Below are 13,427 nucleotides of genomic sequence, written 5' to 3'. Positions count from 1 at the left end.
TGCTGGGTTTTTTACTTGTGCATTTGCTGAATGTATTCATTAGATTATCTCTTAAATTTCCCAGCTAGCAAACTAATAATGCATAAAATCTCCCAAATCCTTGCATATTAAAAGAAAATAGTTTAAATGTTTGTTCCATGGCAATATTACACCCTTTTCAGATGCAATTGAAGTTGTTAGCAACTTTAAGACTCCCAGACTTACTCTGCTTAATTTCCTTCAGTTAATAATATCCTACCTTGAAGGAGGATTTAAATGTTTGGACCTGGATTGCTTAAGACGAGGTGCTCCCCTTGTATCTCACAAGCTTCTGGAGCCTTTGGTCATGCCATGTGGCCCATGGTCTATAGCTGCCTTTTCTGTGGCACACTGGGAAAGCCCCAACCATAGAGCTATGATCAGCTGGTGGAGTTAGTCTATTAACCATAGTCTATGCTCGATGCTAAGTTTTAACCTGAGTTAAAACCTGAGGTTTGCTTTGTAGGAGATCCCAAAGCTTCAGCTGAGCAGAATCTGGCCCACCGAGTGACATGGTCCACCAGGTCTCCCTTATAAAGTCTTTAGCTATTAGACTTTTAGCACCGCAAGGATTTACGGGTGTTATTCTACATATTTCACAGTCAGTAACCAAATGAATGTAAATATTAATTGCAAAATGAATCAGTTTTTTTTTTTTCCACTCTACCTTTGGTCTGTATAATTAGAAACATTTCTTCTGTATCACTGTCCACTCTGTTGCTGCCTTGTTTGTTAAAGAGTGATGTCTTTCATCCTGGAGACTCCAAGGGAAATTACTGGTGCTATTACCAGTGGCAGTTGTGGTGACGCACAGAATTGTCCCTTTCATAGTAATGACCTTGGGTTTTATGAAGCACCTCAAGGTTTACTAACAAGAGTAGAACTGCTAGAAGTTTGTTAATTGAAATGATGAAATATGTTAGAGAGGATACAAATGAGTCTAAAGCCAATTCAATTAGAAGTGCATCTGTTTCCAGAGCTGCTGGAGAAATGTTTATTTTCCAATCACTTCTAAGTCAGCCTCTTGGAATCCTGTTGGCACTGTTGTTTAACGCTGTGTGCAGACCTTACACCCGCAGCAAATTTATCATTTGGAAGGGTAGCAATCGGGTGGATGCCAGTGTCTTACGTGAGCTTGTCAACCTACTAATCACCTGCTTCTCCCATCATGATTCCTTTGCGAATGTAGAGGGGGACACGGAAGGACACTGCAGCCTCTCGCTGGCTGTGCCTAGGGTGATATCTACGACGTCCTGGGTAGGTGGGAAAGAAATAGTGCTACTGCAAAACTGCCCCCAGCGCTGCAGTGCAATCCACAACCTCTTTGTGCTTCTGCGCCGCTGACACCCACCAGCCCATCATCCAGCTGCCTCCTACTGCCCTGGCTCTTTTGGGTTGCGCAGCAAAAATAAGGCAATAACAGTTTTCACACCATGTATTTGAGCCTTAACCTCCGACATCCACCAGACCGTCACCCTCACTTTATTAATCTACCTGCTATTGCTTTGTCTCTTGGGCTGCACAGAAGAAATGAGACGAGTAATGGTTGCTACATCATGCGTCTGAGCCTTCCCAGTGCCTCCTGTGTAATCTGTGGGTGCCTTGTGTATTATAGACACTTTAGGGAAGCGACTCCATTTGTGGCTTGTAGAGCAACAAGCACATTGTTCTTAATGAATAAATAATAGTAAAATGAGCTGTGCCGCCCAGGTAAATGCATTTGTTCATCCCATTAGGTTGGCAGCGTCTCCGTAGTAAAACAATAGCACTTAAACATAGAAAAGGCTTATTTGATCATCCAGCTCAATTTTTGTTGCCAATTCAGGACTATTCCCAGTAGCATGTTTCAAAGTGCCTGCTTAAATATCCCACGCACGGGTGTTTCTCTTGCTACCTCTTGTAACATCTGCATGTGCAGCTCCAGCTCTTTGGCCTTCAGGACCCTACTGTTGGTTCAGATAGGGCAGAAGCTCTCATCTGTTTCTAAATTAGATGAGCTTTATTTTAATGGTACTTGAGATTTTGAGGAATAAAAAATAAAAAAGAGGTTAAAGGAAGCTTCAAGAAATAATATAAGAACATGGGGAAGCAGGCTGAGCAGGGCCAGGAAGAAGAGGACATCTTTTTCTATAGAATGTCTTGGAAACTCAACTTGGAATTTTTGGTACCAGGTTCTGCAGAGGAGAGGAGAACAGGGGAATGTGATGGATGAGTTGAGATGTTTAAGGATGACACTGACAAAACCAGCTGTGTAAACTCCACCTTGAGTTAGTCTCCCCAGGCTGAGCGACAGTAACTCAGAAATGTGTTTATGCTGTTTCCTTTATTCATATTTTGCTATGCTAAGAAGTGTTTCTCTGGATAATACCCTGAATGTAGAATTCTTTATTAATAGGTTGTTTTAGTAGCAGATCTCCCTTGCTGTTTTTTTTTGTGTTGTTTTGTATTGTGCATCATGCCAATGCTACAAATACTCGGATTACTGTGAGTATCCAAACTGAAGTCTTTTCAGCCCCTTGACAACCGCAAGCCATTGCTTGGTTCCTACAGAGAAAAACAAACGTCCCGTTCTCATAGGCAATGGATGAGCTGAGCACAACATTCTTTACTAGTTTCTCACAAAAAGATAGCCGTAAAGGCGCTGTCTGAGCAGAGGGGATACATCACAAAGATTTTTGGAGGAAAATTTTTGTTGAATGAAATCTTTCATCCATGGGTATCTTGGTATAGGTTTAACTCAAGTAATTGATAGAAAAAATAATGGCAGCCTATGAGAAGAGCTTGAAAGAAAGTTATGATTTTGATTCTGTAGCATTGTTTAATATGGAGAATTGGGTTCCTCTGGGCAGTATGGTAATTTAATGCTCTATTAGCTGGCCATTATTTGTTTATACTTAGTGTAATTTAGAAATATGGGTGAGAAAACTCAAAAAGTAATGAGCTGGCCTCTTAGCAACAGGACGTCTTTAGAAATTCTGTGGTTTGCTGAGGGATCCCCACAGCGCTTCCTGGGGATGGAATGCAATAAGTTTCTTCAATTTTATTGATTATAACTTTTCCTTCCTCTTCCTTATATTTCTTTTTTTGTATTATATTTCCCTTTTTTTTTGTCTTATATTTCTTTTTGCTATAGAGGTAGGTCTTGAACTGCCAAAAGGCTTAGCCCATTTTGCCTTGACTGCTAAGTTGATAACCCCTCTGTCTAATCCTACTTTGAAACAAGGCACTTTCTTTGTTTCTGTTGAGAGTTAATTACCTAGGCTGTCACACAGCCCAAGGAAAAATGATCTTTCATACGGTGGTGGAACAGAACTCTTTGGAGAACTGCCTAAGAAATGCTTCTCATAAATCTATCATGAGAAAATTTCTTTTACTTATCATAATGTATTATGAATTGCTTTGAGTGGCAACCTAAGCAGGTGGAATAGAATATTAGTGGGATATTTGAGAGTCTCATTTGGGGAAAAAAAAAATCAAATCTATTTTGGAAATATTTGTATGTAAGTGTGCATGGGTGTAATCTCACCTAGATGAGAACACAAAGCATGCAAAGTTGAAATATCTCAAACATGCGAACACCACTGTAATGGATTGGGTCAAAAATAATTAAGATACCCAGTTCCTGTGGCTTTGGAGCTGCAAGTGGAAAGGCAGCGCAAGACGTGGAGATAAGAGGTAGCAAGTGGAAAGCAGGGCACACCGTATGGGGACATGTCTGCAGCTTTAGGGAAGAGTTACAGCATGAGTTCCTGGGGAAGTGATTGCGGCTGCCAGGCTGCAGGGTGGCCGCAATAAAGGAAGAGGGAACAGTACCATCATGAAGGACAAAGGGTGAAGAAATAGAGCATCGTTGAGCTGAAGGAGGGAACTACTGTTGTTTGTAGCATTTTTTAAGGCAGTGTTTACAAAACCAACATCAGTATTTCTTATACTTGTAGGAGGAGGGTATTTTCTGGTGGGGGATGCTTAAATAAATCTGAAACCTTCTTGATACTGACTTCAGCATGAAGACCAGCGTATTGCTGCTGTGGGTCGATGCTCGGGATGTAACACAGTCCTGGTTTGGAGTCAGTAGCAGAGCCAGTAAATCCAGCTCTGTGCCAGAATAATCTCCGTGCCTCAGCCTCAGTGTTTCCTGGTTGTCTGGGGCTGTTTTCTGCAGGTTTTGGAGGATAGTTGCTTCTGGGTTGGGTTTTTCTGGGTTTTGTTGCTTGGGTTTTTTTTTTTCCTCCCTGCTGCAGTGACTGTCACCTTGATAGAGTGGGGAAACCCTTCATAAAAGTGTAGTTGAACAAGCTAATTTGGTATTCTGTGGGTAAGGAATATAGAGGGAGTGTTAGTGCAATGAAAACCAAACAAAGAAAAAGGCATAAAAATGAGAAACATCAGAAACACAGTAGGGATGAAATTCAGTTATTTCCATGACCATCATTGCCAGAGCTGTCAGAGGGTTGAAGCCACCTGTAATAAAGGCTGATCTTAACAGCCACTGACTTTCATGGTCTAACATGAAATCTCTTTTTGGCTTAAATTAAAATAGTGCATATGGACATGACAAGGAGATAATAGAAACTCGAGGAGAATGAATGCAGCATGGTAAGCAGGAAAGTGCAGGAGCTATTCCATGCTGCCAACCTGAGACTGGTGCTAGTAATTCCCTGGACACCCCAAGGGTTTGGCCACCCTCCATGGCCTTTCTGCACACCAGGAGCTCCACGGCCAGTTCTGGGCTCTGCAAAATCTCTCTTCCCGTGTGCCAGCTCCTAAACCAGCTGTGGGGATGTGCCTGTATGGAGAAACCTTGTTTTTTCCCTGAGAAGCCCTGTTGGGTTTTAATTCAGCAAGGTGTTGGTCCTGCAGATGTCTGGTATTCTGATTTTAAGAGGTAATGATCTTGGGAGGACCTCTGTGTCAAGCCAGGTTAAGGTGGAAGCAAAGCATTAAAATGCCATTTATGAAACCCAGAATACACAAAACAGCTGAGAAGATGGCTAGAGAGAACTACCAGAAAGATGACGGAGTGGGTTTTATCTGCTTCTCCCAAGAACAAATCCCACACCACTCCAGGTGGCTGGCCACAGCCAGGTCCCTAAAGCATCTTGTGTGCTGCCAGGAGGACAGCACTGGTGCCTCCACCATCCTCTGGTCCTGTATGCTGGGAAGAGAGCCTCTGGCTCCCTGCCTGTGCCAGCTCTGGAGATGGCTGGAATAATACTAAAAAAGTAGGAAATTGGGGTGTATGCTTACTTCTCAAGAATTTATTATGGCCACAGTCTTGTAGGGAAGATAATCACCACTTGCTGGTGACCACCAGCTTCACAACAGACAGTTTGCCAGTGCGTGTCCTTTACATCACTTAGTTTATCACAGCTTTCCTGATGATCACTGAACTAAACCAAGTAGAAGTTGGTTTTAGTCAGTGCTGTTCTTTACAAATAATATCACAATCTCACGTTGGGAGAGCGTTGTCAGTCTGCCAAATGTCTTCTCTTTAAGAAGTTCTCATGTCGTGTTGATTACACAGATTGCAGTGAGACGTCGGAGGAGCGGAGTTCATTAGTTGCGGTGATTAAAACCTTTCTTAAATTTCTGGTTTAGGTTACATTGAAGAATCTTGCACGGTCCCTTGCCCGTTTGATTGCAAATTAAGCGATTGGTCCAGTTGGTCCCCTTGCAGCTCTTCTTGTGGACCGGGGGTGAAAGTCCGATCCAAGTGGCTTAAGGAGAAGCCTTACAATGGAGGTCGTCCCTGCCCAAAGCTGGATCTCAAGAATCAGGTGAGCCGTGTTAAACAGCCAACAGAAATGTCTCTGTGCTTTCTGTATTTTTAATGGTGATCAAAATGTACTGTGCTGGTGAAGAAGTTAGAAATAGGAGTTATCTCTGGGACCACACCTTGTGTCAGATTTTGTAGGCAATCCTCAAACTTCTTGAGGATTGAGGGGAAATGCTCATGTAACAGTAGAATTTGACCTGAAACATCGTATTTCTTCTATAAAGAAATTTTTATCTCCCAGAGCACAGGAAGCCCTGGACAAATAATCCCACCTGGACAGTGTATGAGCATCAGAGAGCTCAGATGTCATGGGTATTTTAAAAGTTTAATTCTCTCTGAGACTATGGTTGCTGCCAAACATTCATTAAATATATATTGCTATTTTTAGCAATATTTCCCTTCAACACAACACAAGTTCCCTTGAACATTAATCCCTGTATATTCAATATTGAAGTATCCCATCAGGGGAAAGTAATCTCTAAATTGCTACTCTTTAAAAAAGATCAGCATCTGTTTAAATGCTATTTAATGCTCTATGCATTTCTGCAAAACTAGTAGTGATTCCCTACATTTGCTGATTAATTCTCAACACTAATTAACACTGATGAAGTACTATTAAGATTTGCCTGTCCTTTATATCAGATTCAACGATGAAAATTAATAGGAGAGAGACAGTCACGCTGAAGGGCTTCATAGATATGTTATGAAAATATATATATATATATATATATAAAAAAATGCTGCATAGTACGTGTGGAAAGTCTTTAATAGTATCCATGGGAAGATTTATTTGTGTAGTGGCTTGAAGTTGCTACAGCTGGTGGATCCAGTTGTTTTTCTGCGCAGCAGTTGCTGCAGCAGTCGTGTCCCGGTATGCGGCATCACTTCTAACACCTGATTCTGACCTTGCCTCATTTTGTTCACAGTTTATTTTTTTTTCCTGTAAGAACCTTGGAAAATACCTTTTTTTTTTTTTTTTTTTTTTTTTTTTTTTTCCTTTTTCCTTATTACTATTTGAAATTCATAGGCAATAGCCTAACAGAAGCAGCAGGGAATATGAAAATGTAAAACTGCAATAAAGTGTATGTTGTCCATACCTCAGTGCTTTTCTTAATAGATCAGACAGATCACCAAAGAGGCAAAATGAAATCCCACAGTAAGTCGTATGGCAACAATAAACTCCTTTGTAATGAAAAGATACTGGGGTTTGTTACCCATAGACACAGCAGACTACTTCCATTAAAAGTAAACTTATTGCTATAAAGTGTTGCCTATTCCCACAGACATTAGATTTGCTAATTTCAAAAGCCTTTCAGAAGATATTAAAGGGAAGAGATTGTTTAAACTTGGAAATTATGTCTTTGTAAGGTTTATCAGTGCACGGTGCTTGCAAAGTGCCATGGCTGATATTAATATAAATGTGATTGGTGCTTTTTGCCTCTTTACCAGGAATACCCATCTTGATCTAAAACCCATTGAATTCATTATAGGGCTTCCTATTGCAGCTTGCTAGTGACACCTTAGAATTGCTTTAAGGTCTGTTTCTTTAGGTTTGTGAATTTTTGGCATGTTTTTTTGTTTGGTTTTGTTTCTTTGCTTATGGGTTGATTTGATTTTGGTTTGTTCTTTTTTTTTTCTCTTTTTTTTTTTAGGATAAAAACAAGCTATTTCTAGCTGTTTTATCGCACAAATGGATTACCTTTTTCCAATTTAGATTTATAGGATTGGATGAGATCCTATATATTTTTGAGCTTTTATGGTAAAAAGAAATTGTGCTAAGGAAAAGGAAAGTGTACATATATATATGTATATATATGTACATTTAGATATGGGTGGACTGTTCGGTGGATGAGGGACTGGTTGGATGGTCACATCCAGAGGGTAGTTGTCAACAGCTTAATGTCCAGATGGAGGTCGGTGACAAGTGGTGTCCCTCAGGGGTTCATTTTGGGACCAGTACTGTTCAGTATCTTCATCAATGACATAGACAGTGGGATTGACTGAACCCTCAGCAACTTTGCAGATGACACCAAGCTGAGCGGTGCAGTTGACACACCTGAGGGATGGGATTCCATCCACACGGACCTGGACAGGCTCAAGAACTGGGCTCATGTGAACCTCGTGAGGTTCAACAAGGCCAAGTGCAGGGTCCTGCACCTGGGTCAGGGCAGCCCCTGGTATCAATACAAGCTGGGGGATAAAGGGACTGAGGGTAGCCCTGAGGAGATTACCTGACAAGGGGTAATGGTTTTAAACTAAAAGAGGGTAGATTTAGGAAGGATATAAGGAAGACATTTTTTACCATGAGGGTGGTGAGACACTGGCCCAGGTTGCCCAGAGAGGTGGTAGATGCCCCGTCCCTGGAAACGTTCAAGATCGGGTTGAACGGGTCTCTGAGCAACCTGATCTAGTTGAAGATGCCCCTGCTTATTGCAGGGGAGATTGGACTAGATGACCTTTAAAGATCCCTCCCAACCCAAACTATTCTGCGATATGCACACATATTCACATATTGTGTGCATGATTATATTAATTGCCTCCCCAAACGCTTCTCAGTCCTTTGCACAGTTCAGAAGGAGTTCTACTCTGCACCCACTGGACTTTGACTTCCAGCGCAGATGAAGACACACCAAGGTCCTTAGGCACACTGCAGCATGCACAAGTTGCCTACCCAGATGGTAAACTAAATTAGCTGATTGCGCTGCTGTTTAGCTAAGCTGGACACATATTAATCTACTGCAAGGCAGATTGTCTTCTCTTTCCTCTGGTCTGGGCAGTGTTTAAATCCTAGAGCAAAGCTGTGTAGATTCTTTATATATAAATATGTGACATCCTAATTATTTTTATATAATCTGGGTTAAATACCTACAGTAAAATACTTGCTTCTGTTTGATATCAGACACGAGAAAACTAAATCACCTTGGTGCTGAGATTTGCTCTATCTTTCACTGGCCATGTTCTATTGTGTTTTATGCGGTTGATAAAGACATTAGATAACTTAGAAATAAACTCCTCCAGGTGCCAGTAGATTTCCCTTATTATTTATTTATTATTTCCTCCAGTATTCTTAGGTGGTTTTTTTTAATTATTGCTTCTGAACTTGGGTCTTGTTATTGCTTAGCTAATTACTTTGGAGAACCCTCCATTTTCCAGTTCTTATAATTGCAGCCCTCAGTCAGTTTGTGTCTTTTTCTCATGAAGCCAAATAATCTTTTCACCTTCTTCCCGTGAAGGGTGTTTTCTAGGCTTCTTGGCAGACCCCTGTATGTCTTTTTTTTTCAGTGCTTTTCAGGTATTTGACATAAATTTAACTATGGAGAGCATTACTTGAAATACCATTCCAGCAATTCTCTCTTACCATTTCCCACCATGTCGAGGGCTCTGCCAATACAGATACTTTAGCAAAGCTACTGCTTTGGAGAGAGGAGAAATTTGTGTCATCAAAACAATTTATTTGATGAATATAAGTAATTATCTGAGTCACTTAAACTGTTTTATAAAGGATTGTCCTCCTAGAATTGGTTGAGTCAGTGTAGTGCATCTTGCTTGTGTGTTTAGGACAGAACTTTTTAGCAGAAGTTTGATTTTATACAGAGGTAATGACACATCCTGTTACTGGATATTCCGTGGCTTTTATGCTCTTAATTCCACAGGGATTTTGGCTCTTTTGGCATATCTTGAACCCACTCTTTTGGATGTCTTCATCCCCCACTTCCCAACGAGCCTCTCCAGTATCTCACTCCTTTTGCAGTAGATGCTAGAAGTAAACTCAGTGTTAGGAGAATTAATTCAGCTTTTACATATTTCTTCTTCTCATTATAGTCAATGGACTAGGGTGAGCCTTTCCAAATTTCCAATCCAGGTTTTGTTATTTTCTAATAGAAGTGACAGTTTGTTGACATAGTCATGTCAGCCTTAAGCTTCCTCTCTCTTACTGCCCTGTGAAATTAAAAGATGAATTACAATATTTGGGGGAAAAGATGACAGTATTTTAATGCAGACCCATGTAATATGTTGAATTACTTTCGTCTCGTACCTCTAAGTGTTTGAAAATTGTCGGAGACTTGGCTGACTACATTTTGCTCCATCTTTGAAGGAAAATGGGCATTGCATGTAGGAGCTGTGCAGCTCTTATCTAAGGATATGATTGCTTCTGAACAGCCGATTGGATTATGGGGTCAGCTGGCAGATGTTCTTGGCTGTGCAATGCATGTTTAAAGAGGTGTAGCATTTACATTTTTCTATTTCTGCTCTTATTTGAATGCACTTACACAGCATGCAGTTGCTAAGCTATTTAATATGTAGTTCTACATGATGAAAGGTTAAATATGAGTTATGGGGGGTTTATTGCTTGAATATTCTTTTATAGGTTTTGAGGATTACTACAAGAAAATGCATCTTATTTTAAAGACTCATGAATTCCAAGGATTATCTTTTTATTGATTGCTCTAATATATATTCTTGTCAAGATTTTCCCTCCTTTCCCTTCCTCCCCCTCTCCTTCTTACTTGGTCCTGCTAAAGGACAAATATAGCAAGTAGTTTATTCCCTTTATATATAGTGTATATATTTAAGTAAACATTTTTAAAGGATTGAGAGCATTTGTAAAGGCAGGCATAGCAGGAAAAAATGTAATGTATTTGAAATTTAAAATTACTGCTTTCTTTAAAATGAGTATTTTATTCTTAATGACATTTTCTGGTGTTCACTCTGGAATATGAGAAATACAGACACCTTGCACATTATGCTTGCAAGTGCGTTTCCTGAAATTGCATACAGAAGTTTAAAAAATGGGAAAAGGAGGACAGTGGTACATCTACAGATCAGATTTCTCGGAAGTAGGTGTGAAGAAGTATGAATTTCTTGTAACCTTTTCATAGAAAATGACTGGTTTAGCGCTCCTTGTGCTTCAGAGAAAACAACCTTTTTTGATTAGCAAAAAATGTCTTAAATGTGAAAAATCCTACAAAATTATAGGCTGTGAAAACTCACCATTGGTATGTATAAGACTGGATGGGCTCTAAGACTGCTGTTAACTGTAGAAGCCCCTATCTCTTGTGAGGCAAAGCTGGGCTTGGGCTGGAGGTGGAGAAAAGGGGGTGGGGGTGTGTGTGTTTATGATCTTTCCCGTTTTCCAATCTGTAATATTAGGAAAGGTCTGCTCAGGAAAGGCCTTTCGTTAAGACATTTCCAGGGCTTTTCATGCTGTAATTCCTCAAAAAACCCACAAAGAAAACCAACACAGTGGTATGTAGGCTAAAGCTTGACTTGCTCACATTCAGTAGCTGTTTCTCTAGGCAATTTTTGGCTCACATTTGGCAAGATAAGTTTCTGTGATCCAAAAATGCCCTTAGACTGTGTCAGAGGAGCTCTGCCTGAGGAAGAGCAACGTAGCGGGACACTGTAAAGAAACAAAGTCCATTTTTATTTAGGTAGGTAACTGCTCTCCGGGCCATAATTTTATATACAATAATGTTTCTGAATAAGCAATGTATAACTACTGTATTTCCGTTTTCTTCCTTTGAGTTTTTTCTTGTCCTTACTTGCTGACACGAAGTATTTACAACCTCTTTCATTTATCTGAAATTGCCCCTTATCTGACTGTCAATTATAACAATAGTATTTATTCTCTTAATCTTGAGTGTGTCTGACTGTAGAGTTTATTTTCATGACTTGTTTTGCTGTGTTATTGGTTGAACTCTTCCTTTGCATAAACATATCTTTTGTACATACGCATGTATGTACGTGTGCTTTGTATGAAGTGCTTCCACAACTGTTAGGTTCCTGTGTTAGAGACAGGTCTGAACCCAGCGTCTTTCATTGCTATCACTGAATGAGCTCACATTTAATCCCTGGATGGTGAGTTGCATGTATAACCCTCACCTTTCAGTACCAGAAATTAGTCTTCAAGAATTCATTAATAATGTATTAGCTATAAATAGCTCCTGCTTAAATCACTTCTTTTATAATACAGATTTTTAATTGTCAGAAAACCCGCTGAACTTTTCCGAGGCATTCATAAAATCTCTTTCTCTTATGGATTTCAGCTGCCAGGAGTTTATTTCTGAGCCCAGTCCTGTGCTGCTGTATCAGTAGCATCGGCTGCATGAGATCCCTTTCTGTGGCATGCAAGGACACGGCTGACCTTTATTTTCCTCTGGCTCTGTCTATCAACGCTCATTTGCTTTGTGTGCAACTTAACTTCTGGAAACAAAAACCCTATCCTTAATCTTGGTTTTACCTTCAGAAGGCCTGATTTCCTCCCACTCAGCCTTAAAGGAAGAAATTGCGGCATAGAAAACATTTGTCCTCTAATTCTAGTGAGTTTTTACGGTAACATAGAAATGACAAGTTTTTTTGCCTGCTACACTAATTAGTGAGAATTTTCAGTGTCAGAAAAATAGCGAGAACCTCCTGGTTTTCTAACAGTTTTCTGGCTGTGACTAAAAGTTTCGATACTAAACAGTGATTTAGTTCATTAAATGAGCAAAAAATAGCGAGCGAGATCTGTGTAGCCTGAGAGCTCATCTTCCAGAAGTGAGTGTCTGGAGAGTCCACCGTATGAGCGGGTACTGCTTTGCTTCCAAAGGAAAATACAGCCTGTTCCCACGTTGTCCTTCAGGATCACAACCCTGTAGAGTGTAATGTAATTCCCAGCATATATTAATTTTTCTATTCAGCCTCAATAGCTTCCCACACTTGATTTTCATTTCTCCTGCAGGTTCTCTGTTGAATAAAGAGTCACATAAACATATTTTCACAATTGCCTCTCATGAAAAGCTTTAGCCTTGTGAAAAGTGAGCAGTTTAACAACTTCCTAGAAAGTATTTGTCACTTTGCTTTTTTTTCCTATATAACTCCTTTAAACTTCTCTTTAACAATAATGCATAATTAATATTTCTGTAATTGTGAAAATACATTTGCACTTTGTGAAATAAGATATCATACAATGCCAGCCTAAATCCTAGAATTATTCTGGATCCACAAAAGTTAGCAGCCGTGTTCTAATGGATTAAACTGCATTTTTCTGCCTACTGCAGCCCCAAGTTCTTCCTGAAATACGTATCAAAGCAGGACTTTTTTCTGTAAAAGAGAGTGATGTGTTTGCATTTCTGGAACTGAAAATTTACCCGTAATTATTTCTTTTTCAGATATAGAGATCCTATGTTTGTTGTTGAAGAAAAAAATTATTTTTTATGCGATAGCATAATGGAAAACAGTGAAAGACAGGAGTTATACCAAAAGTGCTTTGTTCTGTGTATTTCTCTGCAGAGGAAATGGAATTAAATGGAAAATCAGCTGTAGACAGTTGGGTAGCCCAGTGGAGAAAGTATTGGCATTTCACCTAAGGAACTGAAGTTAAATTGGTTTGGGCAGTATTTTTTAAGGAAAGAAGTTTGGTTTGTGCTGAATCTCTTGTGGACAATATGTCATGTTGGAGGACCAGCATACGCTGGGTGTCATAAATCAGCGTGACAGCGTCTAACACTGAGACTGAACTTACTCTTGCTTGTCTTTGTCTTAGGAGCAGGAGAACACAAAGGATTGATGCCTTGGTTATTCCTTGGCAGCAGATTTAATCTTGTTATTTTTTCCCCCTCCTTCCTCCTTTTAGAAAGTATTCTATTTATTT

General features: G+C 39.9%; 1 protein-coding gene across 1 annotated transcript in view; it reads left to right on the top strand.

Moving 5' to 3' along the window:
- Window positions 1-13,427, top strand: part of THSD7B (thrombospondin type 1 domain containing 7B) — a 273,934-nt gene that overhangs the window by 184,436 nt on the left and 76,071 nt on the right. The window contains exon 14 of the mRNA XM_074145144.1: window positions 5,617-5,795. Within this exon, the coding sequence (XP_074001245.1) occupies window positions 5,617-5,795 (179 nt within the window). The remainder of the gene's footprint in view (window positions 1-5,616; window positions 5,796-13,427) is intronic.

Source organism: Numenius arquata, chromosome 3, assembly GCF_964106895.1.
Source record: "Numenius arquata chromosome 3, bNumArq3.hap1.1, whole genome shotgun sequence".
Lineage (NCBI taxonomy): Eukaryota > Metazoa > Chordata > Aves > Charadriiformes > Scolopacidae > Numenius > Numenius arquata.
This window is presented reverse-complemented; position numbering and strand designations above follow the sequence as displayed.